The sequence below is a fragment of the Gymnoscopelus braueri genome, assembly GCF_963280865.1.
Source record: "Gymnoscopelus braueri genome assembly, chromosome: 11".
Lineage (NCBI taxonomy): Eukaryota > Metazoa > Chordata > Actinopteri > Myctophiformes > Myctophidae > Gymnoscopelus > Gymnoscopelus braueri.
The window spans coordinates 36,673,136-36,696,641 of NC_137613.1; the positions used below are offsets into that span (position 1 = coordinate 36,673,136).

The 23,506-nt window shown below is 39.8% G+C and overlaps 2 protein-coding genes across 2 annotated transcripts; both read right to left on the minus strand.

The window, feature by feature from the left end:
• Positions 1–2,504: 2,504 nt before the first annotated feature.
• On the minus strand, positions 2,505–13,846 carry LOC308095612 (uncharacterized protein; the record flags this gene model as incomplete). Its single annotated transcript, XM_080442663.1, has 9 exons — positions 2,505–3,105; positions 3,287–3,344; positions 3,657–3,752; positions 4,102–4,249; positions 4,773–4,960; positions 7,145–7,310; positions 7,499–7,619; positions 13,277–13,367; positions 13,813–13,846. 9 exons carry the CDS (start codon positions 13,844–13,846, stop codon positions 3,051–3,053), a joined length of 957 nt encoding a protein of 318 aa, XP_080298789.1. The 3' UTR covers positions 2,505–3,050.
• Positions 11,346–23,252, minus strand: ccdc126 (coiled-coil domain containing 126). Its single transcript, XM_080442938.1, has 3 exons — positions 23,148–23,252; positions 17,831–18,364; positions 11,346–15,185 (listed from the first exon to the last, which is right to left on the minus strand). Exons 2-3 carry the CDS (start codon positions 18,069–18,071, stop codon positions 14,935–14,937), a joined length of 492 nt encoding a protein of 163 aa, XP_080299064.1. The 5' UTR covers positions 18,072–18,364; positions 23,148–23,252; the 3' UTR covers positions 11,346–14,934.
• Between the last annotated feature and the right edge of the window lie 254 nt (positions 23,253–23,506).

Here is a 23,506-nt window from a genome sequence, read left to right on the forward strand (position 1 = left end):
CAAACTCCCAAGTTGTATACACAAGATTCTTCTAATAATCCTATCTACAGATGACCCCTTCCACCGGTCCTGTTAAGGCGGGCTCAAAAATATTTGCAGTCATGGCTGTTTCTAGCTATAACATTAACATATCAATGTCAGTGTATTTGGGTGTACATCTATGCACCTGTTCTCTACCATGACGATTACAGATCATGGATCAGAGCAGTGGATCGCAAACATTTTCATGTCAAGGACCCCAAAATTCATATGTATTTGGCGCGGACCACCATCTGAAAAGATTTAGTGCCAGGGAGCCCCATAAGTAAAAATTTGTGTTGTTAAAATCTTTCAAAAATATTCTAAGTTTTCACTATTTTTCAAGGTTTTTCAAAAATGTTTAGAAAATAGCAGATTTATAAGCATCGTGACATGAGCTTGTAGATTATCTATTTTCAAATAGCTGAAGATAAAATGGATTTTTAGTGTTTAATTTTGCTGGGGACACCCTGGAACTCCCTCAAGGACCCCTGGGGGTCCCCAGACCGCACTCTGAGAACCACTTGATCAGAGGATGGCTAATGAAAAATGCTTTGCCATTCCCATTCCTTATATCACTTCTTGTTGCCTATTTTCTTTGATAGATGCTAGTATACTCTGCATACATTATATTGGTTATACTTGTTCTCATATGTTTTTATATACTGTCTGCTAGTCCACACATTCTAAGAATGTTATTTAGATAGCATGTTGTTTAGACAGATGCTAGGTTTGATGTTTGCTATAGTTACTTTGTAGCGCTTCATTGTTTTCTTTTACCTCTATTTACAGTACTTGACCATTTACCCTGTCGTTTGTTTGACTTTCGTTCATGCAAAAAGTTTACAAAGCACGCATCTCCAAAGATAAAATCTCAGGTGCTGGACAAAACAACTTAGAAAACACACTGGATCATGCTCCCATATAGTGAATCTACGTATTCAGTTACCAACAAGGTAACTCATAAAATTCAGTATGGGAGTATGATCCAGTGGGCTGACTCTATTTTTCTATTTTTATGTCATTTACGCACTTTGTAAGTCGCTCTTGATAATATGCTACATGATAAATGCCTAAATTGTAATTGCAGGCGACTTATTCCTCACTCTCAGAATTAAGCATAAAACATAATGGTAACATAATGTTGACTGAGGTTCACCAGTTGTAAATGTGTGCAACATACACACGTATAAATCCATGTTTCAACGTTTACTACGTGGCTGCAGAATCTCTATTGAGCAAGAACTCATACTTTGACCTTTGAATCATGCCAACTTGCAGCTGCTTACCTTGGAACCTATAGAATTATCTCAGTCAGTGTGAATGAATGCATAACTCTGAGGGGCCCCTGGATATGTCAGCAGTGATTATTAACCTCATCGTGGTGAAGCGCCTTACTATTAGGGCTAAGGTCAATAGATGAAAAGCTCCCTGATAGCTTCAGCATAGTTTCTTACTTTTATTAGCCACTCAGACCTAGGATTTGTTTGCTCGTTCAGTGGCAGTCAGTTCTATGATTTGAATAGAAATCACAGCAATAGATCAGAACCAAGTTGACTTAACCACATCAACTCTATCACTCTATCAACTCTATTCTGCGGCGAACATTGAACTAAAATAGCAAGTCATTGAAACACGTTGTGAGCCTGTAGATTGTCTATTTTCGACAAAGCGACTTGGTGTAGAGAGAGAAGAGGAGGGGCCCTGGTATAGACCTCGGGGGACTCCGGTCAAGGAAGTATATAGGGTTTAAAGTGGTTAACTGATTGGAGTATTCAGTCCAAGTTGTGTGAAGTTTTGATCAATGCAAACATTGAGAAACTGATAACACTATCTTGTTCATAAGATTACAAAAAAATGTCAGTACTTATCCCAAACGTAAACATGATAATAATGCCACTACTCTTGCAATATATTTAGTAATGTTAGGGTTGAGATTACGTGCATCATCATACCTCAATCATTTTATTTAAAGTTAACACATGTACACTGAGTGAGTTGTCTTTTTTAGAACTGCTGTTTACACTTTATAACAGTCCCATGTTAATTTATTAACATATAACTTAACTTAGATAGAAATTATGAAAAAATACTTGCAATATGGCTTAGACCATCTGTATCTGTTTGGACACAAAGACTAAAAATAGACCAAATAAACAGCTGGTAGTATATTGTTGATGTTTTTTTCCTTCCTTTTTTCCCCCAATTGTAAACCAAAGTGATTTGATTTGATTTCAACTTAAATTATGTATCTAGAACTTGGGCACAAGCAGAATCTTTGGAGTAATACTGTTCTGTGAAATTGAATTGAGTATGTCTTCGCCACTCAATTCCATCTACAAAACAAAGCAGAACTTCAATGTCATGCACATCCGAGGCAGAAAACACCAAGTTTGGAGCTTTATATGATCCTTTCTTTTATATTTCCATACAAAGTAACAACAAAAAAGAAATATATACACACAAGAAAATAAAAACCTCTGGATGTACTCAAATGCTGAATTAGAGAGACCGAATGTGTGACTTCAGACTAAGAGTATGAGTACAGAACCAAACACCAATCCATGGTAACACTTTATTTCACAGCTCAGTTAACCTTCTACTTACCTGGAATACCAGGAAACTAATGTTCAATACTTGCAAATGAGATCCCACAGTTTTCATGTTCTCATCAAACACCAACATAATAAAACGCTGTAAAATAAAGACTTACCATTCTTCACGTTGACCCTACAACATTGCTTGAGACCCAAGAAACTGTTGCCTTGTCCTTCCTCCTTAAAACCACTACAATCACAGCAATAGATTAAGAGTAACAACTGAAATATAAAAAATGTTAAGGAGGACTGAAGGATGCTTGAAGTGTCATTTGCCCTCACTCGTTATGGATGTATCAAACCGCCTACAAATTAAAACAAAAGGCTTTTCTTTTTTTAAATGTCATCCTTAAAGAGTTCTGCTGATATAGACTTTTGGTAGCTTAACACACTTTTAAACATTTCCCTCTGAAACGCTGTTCGATTAATATGAAATCAGCAGTGAAGGGAGAGCGATTCTTGATGTGGCTGGAAGCAGTTCAGTATCGTCCTGCAGAGAATTCAAACATAATTCACACTTGTAAATGTTAAAGTCAGCAATGGCAAAATGTGTTTAGAAAGGCACACTAGCAGCTCAATTCAAAGTTTTAAGTTGGTGATGTGAATGCAGATAGCCCCAGCGTGCATCTTAATACTTATATGCTTATATTAAACTGTATATTTACACTTACATGAGAAGAGCGGGATCGTGAACGAGACCTGTAGAAGGGTGAAGGAGAGTCCCCGCGACTACAGAAACACAATTAAAAAATGACACTTTCCACCCCTAAATTCACAACACATCATTCATTGTGGACCTGCATGTGTACTACATAATTAAACCTAATAGATCTAATTAATTTTAGAAGGAAAATGTGTCCATTTCAGTAGCCAAAAGTAGGGACCAGCCGCTCAAGTATGTAAAGCTCCAGTCATGAACATGAAGACGCTGGTAGTTGGTTAATAACGTATAAAAAAATGGACATCCGCATTTGTTCCTGTGATTGCTGCTGTGATGCATTACTAGTTATTACTATTAGTTAGACTAGTTAATTACTATACCTGTAGTCATACTCATCTTATCTGTCGTAGTGGTCATAACCACGGTCATAGTACGAGTCTCTGCTCCACCTGCCCCCACTGCTGCTGCCGCCACCACTGGCGATACAGGAGAAATCAAGTCAGAAACACCAAGACTACTGAGGCACACACTTCCATCTTGTAGGCAGATCTCACAATTTCCCTACATGTAAAATCCAAAAGAGTCCAGTCCAAGTGCAATATTCCCCTGCATCCTGGTTTGAGGTTGTCAACCATGCAAAGTAATGCATAATAACCCACACCAAAACATTGGTTGGGTATCTACAACTCCCTTCCAAAGAGCACTTTCTGGATCATTAATTCTTCTGGAGCTTACTTGCAGTTTTTCTCGTGTCAGTCACGTGTTAAAATGACTTCGATACATCACAAACTAAGAAGAAGGGCCATGAGTGTTTGTTATTCTTACCGTGTTGGTCGTCCCATATAGATTCCTGGTGTAGGTGTGTGGGGCCGCTTGGTGATGAAAAAGTCCACTCTGATGCACCTCCTGTCCAGCTCCATACCATTGGCTTGCTCCATTGCCTGGCACAGACAATTGGGAAGAAAAGACGAAGCTGCAAACAAAATATCTTGATAAGATGTGTAGTAAGATCATTTGTGATGGCAGGCTTACATTATGAACAGTAACCCCCTTGAGGAGGGATGTCTGGCATTAGGGGGACCTGATGAAGGCCAACTGTGGCCGAAACGTTGTACCATGTATTATTTTCTGTTTTAAAGTAAACTAAACACTTCGTTTTTATTCTTTTGAACTGTCACTCTGTGTCCAGCACCAGCAACGAACTGGATGTGCGCAACCCGCAGTTATGAACTGGCATTAGGTGTGAACATTAATGTGTTGCAATGCTGACACCTAGTGGTATGTTTAGGTAAACACAGAAGAAAAACATTATACATTTCGTGTATCAAGGATATAACCACTTAAACCCTATGTATTTGTTTTCCCTCTACACCAAATCTTGTAGGTTGGCTATTTTGAAATTTTTGTGAATCAGTGGATGTTAAATATTCATATGCTCTCTACGCGACACACTGTCCAATACACATAGATTATTACATTCATTCACCATTTTTTACCTCCTTGGAATCATCGATTCTCTCAAAGTAGACAAAAGGCAAAGCCTCTGGAGCTTCCAGTACGCTGGTCGTACACCACTTTAACTGCGGCCAGGGGACCAAAACGGGAGAACCTCCCTCAGATTGCGCTCCGTGGTGTATAGGCTCAGGCCAAACACTCCTAGACAGTTGTTGGGGTCGGGGTTCGCCTGCAAGGACCAACAGTAAGAGTTCAGTCAGGCCATTGGGTCTATCAGGCAAAACATCACATCCCTTCAAATCCCACTTGCAAGACATTAATTAAGTCAGGAGTATGGTCTATAATTCAGTTAAATAATGGAAAATGTTGTCAGAGATGAGATAAATTCATATTTGTATATTATTATAGCGTGGCTCTGTAAGAGGAGAGCCGCCTATTCATATTTGTATATTATGTGTTTATCTAACCACTTGAACCCTCTAGACTTGGTAAAAATGGAAATGAGTTGCAACTTGGCACGCTTTTCTCCTCTACACCAAATCTCTTTGACAAAAATAGCTGATCTACAAGCTCACATCATGAATGAACAGGCAAGTACAATCGGACACAGAACATGTGTCAGCCCAGTACTCCTAATGAAACATTGAGTACAATATATCACACGTCCTAACTAGCCTGCACTGGGGCCCGCTGTTACTACGTTTTGCCATGAATAGAGTTAGTGATATAGATATGCAATGTGTGAATGTCACCACAGACCTGGTTTGTTGCAACCTATTGCTGGCCAACATTGCCTGTAATTACCTCTGCTTCTACTTCTGTTATATCTTCTGCTCTGCCTCCAACCTACACAATATACTTTATGTTCTATAAGCAATTCTTCTTTGAATTATAATTTTAGATGATAGATTAAGATATGACATACATTTTGTACATGACTGATTTTACTGATATGAAATTATTAAGCGGGGGAGACGTAGAAGGCGATAGCCCTCGCTTTTAAATATTTTGTACAGTGTTTTAATAATGAAACAGCTGAGAGAAGCTTTTAAGGTGGCATAAAACTAGTTCTTATGGGCCCAACCTGGCTTGAGGAAGGCCCTGCCAGTTGTTCATGTGGGCCTTTTGCCCAAACAAATTACATTGCTCTTACATCCACATCCTTGTAAAACAACTTTACATACACAGTGTTGCGTGTGGCCATGACATCATCACTTACTCAATCACTTGTTCAATTGTGTCTGTGACCAACCCCCACTGTCTCTCCTCTCTCATCAGGCTGGCACACCCAGGCTGGCACACCTGCAGCAGATTTTAGTTTAGAACCAGGTTCTAAACTAAAATCATAACGTTCATTTAACTTAGAGACTGTTAAAATGGGCCCATTTTTACACTCAGAGTTAAATTAAGAAGATTTTGCTGTGTACCATGGCATCAGCCTCAACACAAAGACTGAGTGTCTTGTGTTATGGCATGGGTCCTCCACCTTGGTTCCTCGTTGATACACACACCGAAGTCGATTGGTGGAACGCTTCGCAAGATACGCAGGGGACACACATACAGTGCATTTATAGATATAGATATAGATGTACAATGCATAGCAACAGGAAATAGGGGGGATATCATGTGCTTTATTTAGATAGGAGAATGTTTTGGGGTGCCAATTTTGGTCCAAGATCACCACAATACCAATGTATTGAATGAGATTTTGTCAAGAAGTGCAACATTTTATAATGAATTTGAGAAACTTCAATTTGATTAATGTTTCTATTTGAGAATATTTTATACACACAAAAACCTTTTATTTAACCACCTAAGCTTATCAAAAAAATATTCTATATCTATATTTTTTATTTTAAAAAATGTTAAACCTTAAATTGTCGCCTTAATGACATGCATAAAATAGGTACGGTATGCCAGGTTAAAAGTGGTTAAAATCGGGGCACATCGGCAGCATATTTGCCGATACTGATGTCATCAAACAAATCAAATAATGGCCGGTGCAAGAAATGACAGGAGTCAGATTCGAACCTGGGTCCACAAGGAGCATAATGCACTGGCAGCACCAACAGGAATCCCAAAATAGTGGATTACTAATTTAAATGACCATACTGGTGGTCTGGCATGTTTAGCTGTTGGCTATGACTCACTGTATACTTGATATTACTGCCAACCATAACCCAAAGAAAAGCATGATTTGTTTGACTTTCAAGGAAGCCATTGATTCCATTAATATCAGTATGGTATGAAAATCAACTTGCAGAGACTTGAAACGTGCCGGAGATAGGTGATCAAGGATCAACCTTCTAAATAAAGTATTCAATCAATCAAAATCAAAAAATGTATTAAAATATGTTAGTGGTCAGAGCTCATAAAAGGTTGAGAACCAGTGCTCCAAGGTTATCGTACTCACCCTGCTCCCGGTGTGCCGGTGGCGGGTGGACATGGGGGATGTACTCTGGCTCCTCTTGCGGCGGTGTTCTGGGCTGTAAGAACGAGAGCGGGACGTCTTCCTGTGGGAACGGGAATGGGAGCGACAGCGACCATAGCGCCGGTTGGAGCGCCGCCGAGAGAGAGTCCTGGAAAAGAGACAGGATAGAGGCAAAGGGTTTAGTGAACTACCCTTCAACAGGAAGACACCATCTTGTCACGTAAGAGGAACAGGATTTTGTAGTTGTAAAATAAAAATAGAAACTTGATTATTTTAAAGCAGACATTGTGAAGTATTTATACAGTCTAGAGTCGTTGCCAAACCTAGACTTTGAACGTGAGCGGGATTGAGACTGAGAGCGTTTAGATGCCCGGGAGGGACTCGGAGAGCGGGACCTGCTCTCCGACCTGACCCGAGCTGGACTCCCACGGTCCGAATTAGAAGGGGAGCGGGACTCCTATTGCCACAGGAGCATGTTAACAGCACTCGTATGGAAATACAGGCCAACAATCTCACTCACTCTCACACACACACACACACACACACACACACACACACACACACACACACACACACACACACACACACACACACACACACACACACACACACACACACACACACACACACACACACACACACACACACACACACACACACACACAGGTTTCACAATGTTTTACATTACTGTGAAGAAAAGGTTAGTACATCTAGCATTTCAATTAAGAAAACATCTTGGTTTCCCTGCGTCAAAATGCAAAGATATGTGCCTGTAAGATGTTCATTTTACAGAAAGGGGAGCAGGGTAAAGAATAGATACATTTAGAACATAAATTATTAATTTACTTAACCTACGGACACATTCTTTCTTCCAGATTCTTTAAAACGCTACTGCCTTCCCTCAGCAATTCTATCCTTCTTCGTCTCTCTTCCCCAAAAAATTGTCACCAGTTTAATTTTTTAGCCATTACAAATGCAAGAGCTTCTAGATCTGAAACCATTCTTCCGTCCCCATTTTCTCCCTTCCCACTTCTATGTGCGGCTTTGTAAATGTTTTCATTTTTCATTAGCCTTCTTTTATCTTGGATATTTTCTTCCACATTCTTGGATAAAAACTCTTCAAATCCTTCACGATCAATAACCTTAATGAAAAAAGAACATTCAATCAACTTTAAAGATCATGGGTTTGTAATAAAGGTTAAGATCTTAGTAACAATATAATTAATATAATTGTAAACTAAAAGACAGGACAATTACAAAAATATATAGAAATCTACTTATATCAGATACTTCAAAATAGTTGGGGAAACAGTTGATAATGGGCCAAAGTTGTACATTATGTGCAAAGTGAATGTTAATGGTTGCATTGTACACAACATGACCAAAAGTCAGTGGACAACCTTTCTAATTAGTTTTTCTAATTAGTGCCCTTTGTTCCAGTGAACGGAAATCTTAACGCTACAGCTACAGTGACATGACATTCTAGTTTAGGCTACTGTGTGCTTCCAATTTTATGGCAACAGTTTTCCTGCTTCAGGATTGACAATCGCCCCCCACACTCCCCCATTGAGAAATGATTTGCTGAGATGACTGAGGAAGAACTTCACTGCCCCTGCACAGAGCCCTGACCTTAATTAATTAGACCTGGAATAAATTAGAACACCAAATGTGAGCCACGCCTAATCACAAACTGTTGTCCCCAAAATTTTAAGCAGCAGTTGTCTAGATTAGAATGTCATGATTGTAGTTGTAGCATTATGTCCATTCACTCATATCACTGGAACAAAAAGGGCACTAATTAGAAACACTAATTAGAAAAAGGTGTCAAGTTTACGGACCTTTGGTCATATAATGTAGTAGTTCAAAGCTTCAGCCTCTAATATAAAATAACAATCATGTGAAAGCAGAGAAGGAAGAGTGGCTTTGTTAGTAAATTAATTATAGTCTCAACAGTGTGCAGTATGGCTGCCCGTGGTGGATATACTACTATTTTGAGGTATTATTTACTTTACTAGAGTATTTCCAATTTTCAGTACTTTTACTTCTACTCCACTTCCACTACATTTCAAAGGCAAATATTGTACTTTTACTCCACTACAATTATTTGAAAACTTTAGTTGCTAGTTACTTTGTAGATTTTGAGTATTACAAAATATTAACCACTTTTGAAAATAGCACAATTTATACATTTGAAAACTTATGAAATGGGACATTCTGCATAATTAAAAAAATTGAGTAGTTTTTTTTCCATCACTGCGATTAAATCAGATTTTTAAAATAATATAAAATGGAGACGCTATGAACAGCAACTTGACATAACAACATTATTATTAGAGGATGCGTGGAGCAAAACTGCATTCCATGCAAAACACGAATGTTTTCACGTTCGTAAGCAAACTGCACACATAAACGCCTCTAAAACAGTGGTTCTCAACCAGTGGTCCGGGGAGGGGGGGGGGGGGGGGGGGTAACAGGGGGTCCCCAACGAAATGACTTAACATAGCGTCACAATCATTTTAACCACTTAGCTTTGGCTATTCAAAAATAGCAGATCTACAAGGCGCTTGAAGACCTGCTATTTTTGAAAAATATTGAACATGTGTGCATATCTTTGAATGTATATATATTTTAAAACAACATTTTTACTCAATCTTTGCTTCTGGGGGTCCCTAGCTGGCACAAAACATTTTCAGATGGGGGTCCGCGACCAAATGTATATCAATTTGGGGGTCCTTGGTATGAAAAAGGTTGAAAACCACTGCTCTAAAAGACTGACTACTTAAGTCATGGAGTGGTGTATTAAATATGAAATACTAACGTTAAATGGTGCACTCTCTGTAGTAAGAGCTGCAGCCGAGAAGCAGAAAAGCAAGAGAATCTTTGAACGTTATCACGCTTACCCGTCCATTCTTTCCGTCCTCAATGTCACTCATTTTGCAACTATTATGAGCGGTAAATAAATAAGAAAAACTGCTAGTGTTTTAGGGGGTTTCTCCAGCCTTTTGTGTCCGCACAGTGTTAGCTAGAAGATGGCGAACGGGGGGAGACCAGGCTCCATGCAGACCAGAAGGCTGAGGTTTGTTTACGTATTGAGGTTCTCGGTCCCATAGCCCAGGGGGCTGGTTAGTTGTCAGCAGTGGTGGAAAGTAACCAGTACATGTAAGTACAATTTTGAGGTATTTGTACTTTACTGGAGTATTTCCAATACTTTTACTTCTACTCCACTACATCTCAAAGGCAAATTTTTGCACTTTACTCACTACAATTATTTGAAAACTTAAGTTACGAATTACTTTGTAGATTTTGATTATTATTATTATCTATTATTATTACAAAACATACAGTAACCACTTCAGCCCTATATACTTTTTGGCCATTTGAAAATAGCAGAGCTACAAGCTCAGAATGCGAATGCCACGCATTGTGAGTTGTAGATCTGCTATTTTCAAAAGATTTTAAAACTTGAAATGGGACATTTTGAGTACTTTTACTTTTGATACTTTAAGTAAATTTTGATGCCAATACTTTTATACTTTTACTCAAGTACATTTTGAATTCTGGACTTTTACTTGTAACAGAGTATTTCTACATTGCAGTATTGATACTTTTACTTAAAACATTTGAGTACTTTTTCCACCACTGGTTGTCAGGGCAACAGGGAGACAACATTCTTCACTGGAAACACTCTGTTACACCAGTGGGTCTACAGTTGGGGTCCAGGGACCCGTCCCTCATGGACTTCCAAATGGCCCCTTACGGGTGTGTAACTCTGAGTGTACAAATGGAACCAAATGGGTCCATTTGGTTCCATTTGTACACTCTCAGAGTTATGGGGGTCGTGGAAACCACTCTCTCTGCTACACTAAATGGAACAGAGCCTTCATTAGTATCATTGGTAACACCTGTGAAGGAAATGATAATATGGCTGCTGTGCATAGAGCCTATTAAGTCGCTATCTAGCGTCAACGGTTGCCTGTGACAACCAGCTGGTCCCATCGCGACCGACCGCCCTTCCAAGCTATGGGATCTGTCGTTTGTTTAGCTCGTTGGCTACTGCAGAGTTTTACCTCAACACCTGGAAGCCAAATCCCATTCCATTATAATTGTATGTAACATCTGTCCATTCTACATTGCATTTCACATAGATAAGAAAGATCATTAAGACATGAACAAGATATTTTTTCTTGCGATTTAATTCACAGGTAGCTATATATTCACTGAACAATCCGCCTTAAAAAATAAAATAAAACAAAATAGAACAAAATGAAATAAAATAGAATAATGGGACAATTATTTCCCATGAGCAGGTAAAGGCATTCTTTGAAAAAAGAAAGCTTTGTCACGCACAAAATCATCAGATTTTATGGATAAGGAGTAATTTGACTGGTTAGTAAAACTAGTAATCACCACCAACAATCTTCTTTCGACATGAACCCAACAAAATTGGCTGGGCGATAGGCTATAACCAAATATTTCCGGCTTTCAATTCACTATATTGACATTTGATTTGATATTTTTTGTTTTAGACTATCTTTATGGGCGTTCTATTTAGTCTTTTGAGTATATTCATGGAATAATGGGAATCATCTAAATATTGGCTATGTGTTGGCACAGTCCATGCAGGAAAAGCATGTTTTTCATTTAAGTAGTAAGAATTACTTTTTAAATATATATACAGTATATAATTGAAACAAAAACAGCAGATATTGGTAATTTGTCTGTTTTTGCCATTCTAATATAGAAATATGTAATGGTTTCATAAATCGTAGTTTGGTTCAGGTCTAGTATCTATAGAGGGCCTGCAGCAAAGTTGGAATCATGGATATGTTAAGAGCCTGATATCATCACCTAAAATATCACAAAAGTCAAGGCTGGATGAGCCCCTTACTATTTTTAGGAAATCCCTACTGGGTCACAGTGTAACGTGAACCCTGAACGCATGGAAGCAATAGGTCAGATTTCGGCACTACAGGGCTTAATAATGACCAAACGTACATTCAATCTATTCCAAATCCAAACACAACAGTTACCAAGACAAAGAACACAGACATTGGGTTGGTTGCAGTTGAGACATAGCAGACACTTGTATTCGTCTACAGTATGTAGTGGAAATAGTTACCACGTTCTTGACAGACGTAAAACCATCTTGCATCCAAAGTAAAAATACATTTAAACAACCTTCATTTGGAGTGCAAATAATATTCTTTGGGTCATTTTCTTACAGTTCAGTCATAAATTATCCATACATTCTTTCTCTCTATGAGCTAAAAGACAATGGGCCTCATTCACAAAACTCTTCTGAAATGTATATGATATTTGACTGTATTCTTGCAAAGTAAAGACCAATGTCAGATTCATGAAACGTGTGCACAGCCTTGATTTGTGTACATACAAGGATGTATCAAATAATGAATCCCACTTGGTTGTAAACTGAATGCACACTTGTCTGTGTGAATCATTTGCATAGTTCAACGCCCATTTAACACCATAAAAAGGCATGCAGACCTAAGGAGTCATGTGCAAAAAGAGGAAAGCCAATCATTCTCCATAGTATGCCAGTGTTGCTCGCAAAAAAAGAACAACGCTCAGTCGCTCACAACGCTTCGCATGCGTCTCTGGCAAGTGATTCCCTTGCGCGATGGAGTATAAGCGGAACGTTTATGAGTGACATTAAAGTATTGCTCTTATGTGTATGCCTAAATGAAGAAAATGATTTTCCAAAGTTGAAGCACCAAGGTCATGGGAACAGATATATTAGTAAAGCATGGCAGAATAGAATATTATTAGCTTATTATATTGCTCTACCCAAGAAATAGCTGACGGGAAAAAAACAAAAACAAACGAAAAGTGGTTTGATATGAAGCTGGAATGCAGGACACTGGAACACCGCTATCCGATATGGATCAGAGCTTTATTGATCACAGAAGGGAAATGCATCCTTTGCCAGCTTAACTATTCTATCCGCTGTCCTGCATCGGGATTGGACAACTGTCATGAGACGGCTTAGTTTTACCCTACTATAGTGAATGTGCTTGGCTGAGGAGCCACTGGCGACACTACCATTTGCAGGCTTATGACTCAACGCCTCAAAGTCAGAATCCTGCCTAAACAAACGATATGTGGGTGCCCAGGATTCTCGTCTGGCCTTGCGTAGCCGGGCGGCTGCCTGGTCTGGAGGGCAGCTTGTGACTGGGCCGGGGGTTAGCTGGATACGCGCAGAGTGTGCGGATCATTAAGGCAATTAAGAGGTTGGAGGGAGTTCATTTGTTGAGTGTTTTGTGTGCATCCATTAGGCTGGAGGGGGCGAAAGCAATAATAACCCAGAATGCTATTGAAATTGAATTCTAAGGCTTGAAAATGTCAACAGGCTGCATCGTCGCAATTGCGGGGCCAGTGGCTGTAGCAACAGAAATTACTCAACAAAGCAGGATTGCAGCAGAACAGGATGTCACCGTGGCAGAGACAGGAGCAGCAGAGGATCCTGCTGCATCAGAACCAGACGGTATACTGCAGCAATAGTCTTTTTTATTTAATCAAAAGTCAGAATGATTCAGACTCAGTCCCAAGAATATTGTTGTAGTTTTTTTCACTTTGAGGCCTTTTGTTTAAAGCTACACACATCTAACACATTTTTTATGACAACAACAAACCTGTGATTTGGTCACGTCGGTGGTGGGCAGTCATTTGTGTTGAACGTATGGCTATTTATTCCAGATTGTAAGACTATGAATTGCATTTATATGGTGTTCATGTAATCAACAAGTTGTATAATCGCTATTACAGTTTACTAACATAACTGCAACCACAGGTGGAGGAGGTGGTGTCTACTGCTGCTGTTTCGTCCTCTACAATTATGTATGATATTGTAAGCACTTGGCAAAATTGGCCAAACTGACAGAAATGGCAGACGCAGTGAGAGACATAATTATGTTCAGCTCTGAATGCTTCAACAAAAAAATGAAACAAAAAATGGTTTGACAGTCCATAAGCACAGTTATGAATCCTTATTTAAAAAGCGAGCAATAAGTGTGGGCAGAGTTTGACAGGCCTCTTTTTCATTGATTTGAAAAATTAGGTTTGGCACTACTGTAATTGCTTTTGCATAAAGAATAAGGCATTGTAATTCAGGCTTTGTATGTACAACAAACAAATTCAGCGAAGAAGAAGAATGATGAATCAGACCATTTTGGTGGAAACACTTGCATGAGCGCTTTAGTATCAAGTCTGTTCATACGCACTTTTCGTGAATGAGGCCCAATTCCTCTATATTAAAAAGCACTTGGATCATGTGGACACAACTATGAGCACTCTATCTAGTACAGCATTTTGTTGTGGGCAAAGCGGTATTGCAAATTCATAGGAAACACATGCGCTTAAGCATTCCTAGAGGTTTTCAAAAAGTAAAACATTGTGATGTTTCACTGCCAGTGTTTACCCCTATGCTTTTTCTCAAACAGGAGTTCCTTCCATTTTGCACAAAAAGTATCTAAAATTCAAGCCAAATTAAGTCAGTGAAGTAAATATCAAAAAAGGGGCATAGTGCTCCTTGTAAAAAAATAAATATCAGCATGAAAGGAAAGAGAGCCTTGAGCAGTCTTCCTCCTTTCCTAGGAGGTAGCTGAGCATTTCTGAGATGCATTCCATGTTCTAGATCAGTGGATGTTCATGCCTCTCTTGCTATTGCTTTTCATCAGTCTAGTATGGTTAATTTCATGATTTTACTTTGGGAAAAAGTGTGGTGCGCTCACAATGAAAACCTACATCTATGAGGACTACGGTGCCTGATGCGGTCTAGGTCTGTTGGGTGTGTATGGGTGGAGGCGTGCAGTCCCTTGTTGGCTGCCCACCATCTCCTGCTTCGAGGCTTTCTGTATGGAAGCGGGAGCAGAGGATAGGATGCCCGCTGCAGCATGGGAGGTGTTGGCGGAAGAGGCGTTGGCCACCACATCAATTTTCCCCTCTAGTTTGACCAGCCGTGTCAAAATGTCATCCAGCAGCACGGCTATGGTCCTCTTCAAATCAGCTGTTGCAAGAGAGACAGAGAAAGAGAGACAGAGACAAAGCCAAGGAGAGGGAGAGTGGGAGAGAGAGAGACAGAGAGAACATGCATGAATATATCATTTTCACTTGCACTCTGTATTTATCTTTTGGGGCAATAAACATAGTTGACATGAGTTAGCGTGAATAAAAATGCAGTGCTTAGGAGAGACAGTGTTGTTGTACAAGTACTGTATATCGAGCTCTCTAATATATTTTCCAAAGCACTAAGAGAAATTACAGGTAAGTGATATTTTTTGGTTAAAACAAAAGGTTTTCAGATAGTAATCATTGATCCCTGTCTCTCCATTGCTTTAATAAATAGAACATTTTCAGAAAGTACCCAATTTTTCAGCTTACATTTTTATAATGTTCCAGTTTCAAATTTGTCTTCAAATTTCTTTTGTGTCATCACTTCCAATTTCACTTAAAATAAAATAGGACCTGAAAATGCATGTTCTGTTTACGAAAGAGGTGGAGAGACAGGGGGGACCCCTGTTACTAAACAAACACTCTATATAGCAATGGTCAAATAATCATCTGTCTATTAATCATTATAAATAGGTGACATAGTTGTAGACTACCTACTTGAGGTAACGTCAGTTAGCTATTCATAATTTATAATAATCATAAATTCATACTAATCATCTCCTGGTAACAAAACTACCACTTATTCAGAAGGGGAGACTGATTGCATCCCATATATGCTTCTGATGGATTTTGATTGACTGTCAGTGTTTCAATCGTTCATGCCATTGCTCTGAAAGTGATATAAATGAAGTGGACTCTGACATCTGTTCTAGTGTGGACTCTGACATCTGTTCTAGTGTGGACTCTGACATCTGTTCTAGTGTGGACTCTGACATCTGTTCTAGTGTGTGGACTCTGACATCCAGTTAAGTTAGAACATTGTTTAAAAGGACATAGTTATCATTATAGTTATCGTTCTTGGTGTGAACTGCCCTTAACTCATGTACTCATGGATTCAAGCAAAATACAATCTCACAAATGTTTGTATGGCCAACAAGTCCTAATGTGCGATTTGTGAAATGGTATGAAAGGAGCCCCCCCCCCCACACTGTTTCCTAAACAATGAACAATATGTAAAACTATGATGTTTTAGTAATATTGTTTCTGCTGTTCTACATACTGCCAACCAGGTGAAGAAATCACAGATTGAGGCTTTAACCTTTGCTTTTATATGAAATATCTGAGACTATTAAGATTTTATGGAAGACGCTTCTGAACACTTAGACAACTTCAAATCTTAAAATAATGACCGAAAATATGTCGGTGCGCAACAGGCTTTCATAGAAGACATGCTGGCTTCTATGGACTGAAATCAGTCGTGGCGAGGCGACTGAGAACATTAATCCATGTGTACTCTACTAGCACAACCAGGACATGCGACCCACCATAATCAACAGGAGAACATCTTGAAATACAACCCCAATAAATACTTTAACACTTAATTAACCCACTCATAACTAATTCACTAGTAGTTTGACACTTAATTAACCTGCACAGATTCCCTACTCTAAAGATGCCACATTTTTTTACTCACTTTAGAATGAAGAACACATTCTAAGACTTAAGAAAGACAAGTAAGAAGAGTAAGAAAAACTTAATTTAGAGTTATATGGTAACTATTCACACTTGTAGTTTTGTGTTTTGTTACATAAGTATACCGTATAGAATATTATAGTTATTAATCTTGTCAATTTTGTGGTATTTTTTTTATATGTATTTTTGAGCTTTTTATGCCTTTATTATCAATAGGACAGTAGGCTGACAGGATATGGGGAGAGCGAGATGGTGAGTGACACCCAGCAAGGGCCGTGGGGATCGGGACTCGAACCCGCAACGCGCTGTCAGGCTACATTATAGCCTAGCTGCCCGGACCGCTACGCCAGCGGTCCGGGCCATCTTGTGGTATTACTATACTTACTAAGCAAAGAATATTAAGATAATTCATGAACATCTATACTTTGAATAAGAAGTATTTGGGAGGTTATTGAGGCAAAACCCTTAGTGAATGGCAGAGTATTTGTAGAATGTGGTCATACCGAGTAAGGCAGTAATTAGTGCTTTATAATTAATGACTAATGAAGAACCAACGTGCTACTAATATGCAAGCTAATAAACAACTATATAATGATTAATATGTGTAGCTTAACCCATTAAGACCTGAGGCCGATTCTACAAATGCCTACTAAATTAAAAATGATTCTACACTCCTAAATTAAAGTCAAGATTTTTCAAAAAGGTTAAAAAATAGCAGATGTATAAGCTCGCATGAGGTGACGCGCTGTGAGCTTGTGGATCTGCTATTTTTGAATAGCCAACGCAAAAATCTAAAATGACAGATGCTTTCCCGGTTTTAATGGGTTGTACTGCATGTCTTAAGCATTTTGGTTGCTCAAGTCCAATTTCAGTCAACTTAGGCATAGATAATATATTGGTGCATTGCTGAATTGTACACTTAGCAAGGTTTTTAAAACATTTGACAATAATTGAGTCATATTGAACATTGACATATAGGCTACTGCCTAAATAATATATAGTAATATCACTTTTAAGTCATATTGCCCAGGGTTGCATAAACATTTTCACATCCCTCAACCCCCTCACCATAACCAGCCATAGAGGTTCCCTGCGGCCCTCCCGGCGCGTTCTGGTTCTCCTCGGTCAGCACCTTGACGTAACGGCGGCTGAGCTCCAGGATCTGCTGCCGCAACTCTGCACTGCTCTGGTGGCGTGCCGGCTGCTGCACGGTGTAGCGCAGCATCATGAGTCCCCACGCCAGGCCAAAGGCTAGTAGCAGCATACTCAACTTCTGGGACATGTTCCTCCGCAGGAGCGCACCCAGCATGGTACTGGGGTCGGGGACGGGGAGGGGGACAGGTACAGTAGTACTGGCAGGGGAAGCTTTAGTTTAAAATGCTATTCAGTTGAAGGTTGAGGTCTGGGAGGTCAGGAGGAGGCGGCGGGGCTGGATTGGAGTACGAAGGAGGAAGCCGTCTGAGACGGTAGCTGACACCCACAGGAACTGGAAGTCAAGGCTTTCCGCACAGGCTTGGCTGCAAAATGTCAGGCATCAAACCAATGGCGCAAACAGGGCACCCAAGCCCAGAACTCAGGGACATTGCTGCCTCACTCAGAGAGCTAGAACACAAGAATGCAGAAACAGGAGATGTAATAAACAAGTGGTGCCAGATGCAGACACAACACAACAATCCCCCCACCCTGCTTTGAACAGAACAAACACCAGACACACACGCAACAAACGCCACCCGGCTTTAAACAGAACAAACACCTGGTGAGCTGTGGCTTTTTGGGCATTGATTCACTTAAGGAAAACCATTGACTGTGCTTGATCTTTTATGGTCGCCCAAAGGTCAAAGGCCAAAATAAAGACCACATATTAGTTGTTCGCACTCGTCAACAAAAGTAAACATGTCTATCTTTAACTGCTTGAGTTATAGTGGAAAATATATCATTTTGACCAATGACCTTCTCTGATCTCTGCACTCTTACTAGCAGTGCCAAACAAAATTTTAAAAACAAATCTAGAAAACACTCAGTAGAGCAAAGACCTCCACCAAGGAGGCAGATTGTCTATAGGTGAATTGTGTGTGGGGTTCAAAAATCTTAACTGGCAAGAGCACAACCGTAAACAAGCTCCACACAGTGTTTGACAGGTGACACATCAGGTAATACAGCATTCATTTAAAGGTAAGGCTTTAGTTCTTCCCACAGCTGGCCCAGTTATCCATTCACTCTCCTGCCTTTCCTGTGTCTCACTCACTGTCACTATCAGAAATAAAGCAGGAATGCAAAAAAGAAACATCACACGCCTTTGTTTGCTACAATGCTTATTTTCTTAATGTATACAAAATCCAATACAAACATTCCATACTCCACAGAATATCTGCTGATGCTGAATACCTGCAATCCGAAACCACAAAAACACAAAACAAAAAATCATCCCTGTAGGACTTGATTAGAAAGGGTTCTATTTAAACAATCTATGGCACAAGGTTAGATGGCACATGTAGATAGCAATAATGCAAATGTGCCAATAATTTGCCTGACCACACCTAAAACCAACACATGGGTTGGGCACACAAATGTGCCCAAATTCTGGGCATGAAAATGACAACTACATTGGTTGTACTGCTTTTTGCACTGGTTATAAGATTAGATCGGGCCCTTGGATAGCATTTAACGAATGTGCAACAATTCCCACAATTGCTCAAAACAACCATCAAAACAATCAAATAAGTCAGGCCAGGGACAGCAAACCCCAAAATGCACATCAATCCATGAGCCCCTCTAGCTCAAAGTTATGGATTCATGTAGTGACAGTCTATAACCCCACTGGGTATTGTGGCATTTATTCCATGAACCTCTTTCTCTCACACAAAGTCACATGCACACACATATACAAAAGTGCCATTTGGGTGTTTAGATAAATAGAACACTGTGCAGGTAAACTGAAACAGTCTGACCACATCTAACTTACACCACATAAACAGGATCCATTATCATAAAACCACATTTGGGTACGCACACACATTGAAGCCATCATACACGGTGGATATATTTAGCAAAGCATCCACCCCATAAGAGAGCTCCAAGCCGTCAGTTAAATCTAAGAGGCTTACCAGACCGTTTCCTTTTTAAAGGAGAGACTCCACTTGGAACCAGGGTACCACAGCAGCGAGCGGGAGATGACCAGTCAATGGTCTGACAATAAAGACATCTCTTTTTTTAGGGCTTCTTAGCCCAGAAACCTGATTACCAGTTTAGATCACAGGGGACCCACTTTGCAGCTCTGGGTGGGGATGGCTGACACAGTACTGGGTCCAAGTATGGAGAGCATCCTCCTTTCTTTTTACTAACCACACCTCCGTAATGTCCAATGGCATGGTAGCAAATAGCCTTCTGAAATGAAATGATTGTGTCTTTGTTTTCAAAAACCTTGTCACTGTCTTTTTTTTCTGCACTCATGGCTGTGGGAGTGGCATATCCTGTTGAGGTCAGGAAAGGGACACTGACTGAGAGGGGAATAAATTATGAAAAGAAAAGTAATAGAATCCGGTTGGTGATGTCCCCCACCAGCTAGATGCATGCACCCCCCCAGACACCCGCCACATGTCCTTACTATGACCCATGTTCAAGTTGCTACTGTGGCCTATAGGTCAGTGCTTCTCCACCTTTTTAACCACATTAAGTCTGGCGTCCCTATTTTGGGTATGTAAGGCAAAATATTTTTTTTTTAATCAAAAAAGTCTTGTAGATCGGATATTTTTGCTGCACAGCACTGTCAAAAGTATAAAATTGGTCTAAAGTAGTTAATTTCAAGGATAGTTAATTTCAAGTAGTTTCTGGAGGGTTAGGGCGTTCAGGAAGCTGCTATGAATTGAATTGCTTCCTGTTGTTCTTCCACTCACACACTAACTCGGGCCAACCAACCGATTTGAACTAAATTATAACCAACTAATGTCTTGTTAATGAATGGCTAATGAGTTATGGAATTATTCTTTACTCGTATTTCAGGAAATCCATCATATTCTACACACACATCAGAGAAGGAACAGGGCAATTAGGCAGGACAAACGATTGGCAAATAAGTAACAGCAAGTGACTTTAACACAACAGAAAGAAACACGTTTATAATCATTTCCGTGCTTGATGCATATTTTATGAAAACCCTCAATGTGACGAGCACTTAATCCTTGTTCTCTTGTCTAGTGGCTTTCCTGTGGGAATGTAGTGTTAGAAATCTTATTTCCCATGAAATGTCTCATGGATCAAATTCACACTAAACAGCCATATGGCTGAAACTTGGCTACAGTCAGCCAACCACTCAGCCAAAAATGTGCGCCAACAATTGCTGGACCGTCCGTTTACAATTCCACTGTCCAGTCTCCGATATTGTACCATGTTATTCAGTAGGCTCCATCATTGTTCTTAGGAAAGGCACACCTGTATGCCCAGGGATGAGACAATGAATGTTCCACTTGTTTAGTAGGTTGCTCAGTGTTCAAACAAAAACAGTGTATTCTGTGGAAGGTCTGACTTCAAATAAAATCAGATATGCGGCCCAGTCCTCACTTTGTGTTAAAGATCCTTAACCCATAGGTTAAATATTTACTACCAGGGTTGCCATCTGTGATGCTACTGCCTAACAGCTGGTCAGGTAAGCTCTGGTTTCACCAGCAGAGCAAATAAACCTGCAACTAAAACTAAATATTGATATATTAGATAATGTTAGCAACTATATAATAATGAAGAAGCAAGTGCAAATTGTACAATGTGTTGATCAATGATCACGTGCATTTATTCACACCAGCAAGATTTTTTATCACATCCGGTGTGAACATTTCAGATCATGTCCTATGATACAGGCAAATAAGGACAAATTGAGTAACCTTTTGTGGTCTCACACACACACACACACACACACACACACACACACACACACACACACACACACACACACACACACACACACACACACACACACACACACACACACACACACACACACACACACACACACACACACAAATGGCAGATGCCAGATGGCATACAGTACATGTCGAAACTTTCAGAGGCTATGATAGGCATCTGAAAGTTATAACGAATTCAGGAAGTTAACTGTCTGTCGCTGCAGATGTTCAACAAACACACAAACAAACATGGATGTATGGGATCAAATGTGTAATAATAAACGTACTGTACGTTACATAATATAGTCAAATGGAACAACTCTACTCAGATAGCTAGCCTGCAGGCTACATTTACAGAGGCTTGTCAACAACAGGAATATAAACAGACTTGCCTGTCATCAACTGAGTAAAATACATGTTTAAAAATAAAATAAAACTTGTGTGTGGTGATGGTCGAGCCTTAGCCTTGGATCAAGACTACTATGTATTTCGACATTTTTATATCTACGATAGTCTTGGCTAGCACCCCCCAGTGCGTTCTGCGCTTTCACCAGTAAAGCCCGTACTTCTCCGTACATGTACAAACAAAAATAATAAGGTGCTTAGCCGGTTTCCCCAAATGTTAACTCACGCTTCGGAGTCTTTGTGCAATGTATTAGTCCATATTTTTCAATAGATATGTGTTTTATTCCCGTTTGTGTCGGATTCTGTCGGAAGTTCCCTGTATTCCTCAATGGGTGGGAGTGGCGGAGCGCATCCGGTGAAAGCCAGTATTACACTCAATGTAAACAGGAAGTAAACGATGACGTTCGGCCAAAGACGGGATTAAAACACATATCTATTGAAAAATATGGACTAATACATTAAACAAAGTCTCCGAAGCGCGAGTTAACATTTGGGGCAACCGGTTAAGCACCTTATATATTTTCTTTGTACATGTATGGAGAAGTACGGGCTTTACTGGGGAAAATGCAGGACGCACTGGGAGTGCTAGCCAAGACTATCGTAGATACGAAAGTAAAAGTCAGACTCGATAAAATACATTTATGATACGTCTTGATCCAAGGCTAATCGAGCCTGTGTTCTCTTTGAATCTGAAAGAAACATGCTTCATCAAACTCCAGAAAAAGCAACGAGGACGGCGACAGAGCTTCAACAGCAATTCCTCTTCATCTTTTTTTTTTAACTTTGTTATATATTCAGTACAATTAGCTACATTAGATCCAAAACAAGTAGCTACATTACACAAATATCAACACTGATACCGTTATCGTAGCCTAGTACAGCTGCACCGGCCGGCTGACAGAATGATGCTTGTTTATTATCACCCTCGGGATGTTGTTGTTGTTGCTGCTGTGTGTCAGTCAGTCACTGTGTGAATGCGGTGGGTTGTTTGATGTCTACATGCACTGATCGTCTACTCTACGTGTACGTGTGTTTACAGAGCTTTTACACAGAAGGATGTAGATAAATAGAGGACTTCCACTTACGCATCGAGAAGAAGAGCAAAAGTCGGCTGCAAGAATTCTTTGAGCGTGCAAGAGAGGAGCGTGACTGACTGTCACTGTTTCCTGAACTACGTCCGTGCGTCATTGGAACAAGGCATTGTGGGAAACGTAGTTCAGGTGGTTGAACCCAAAACCTCTGGAGGAAAAAAAAAGAAAGAAACACGGACTAAATTAGTTTAGAATCTAAACTTTAGATATATACATACTGTATGCTAACTTTAAAAAAAAAATAATAATAATATTTTTTTGTATGAGACATTTTCCTTCCAGCAAGCCAGGTGTGCGTGCGTGCGTGTGTGCGTGCGTGCGTTCACACTGTCTCTGACTCTCTGCACATTGTA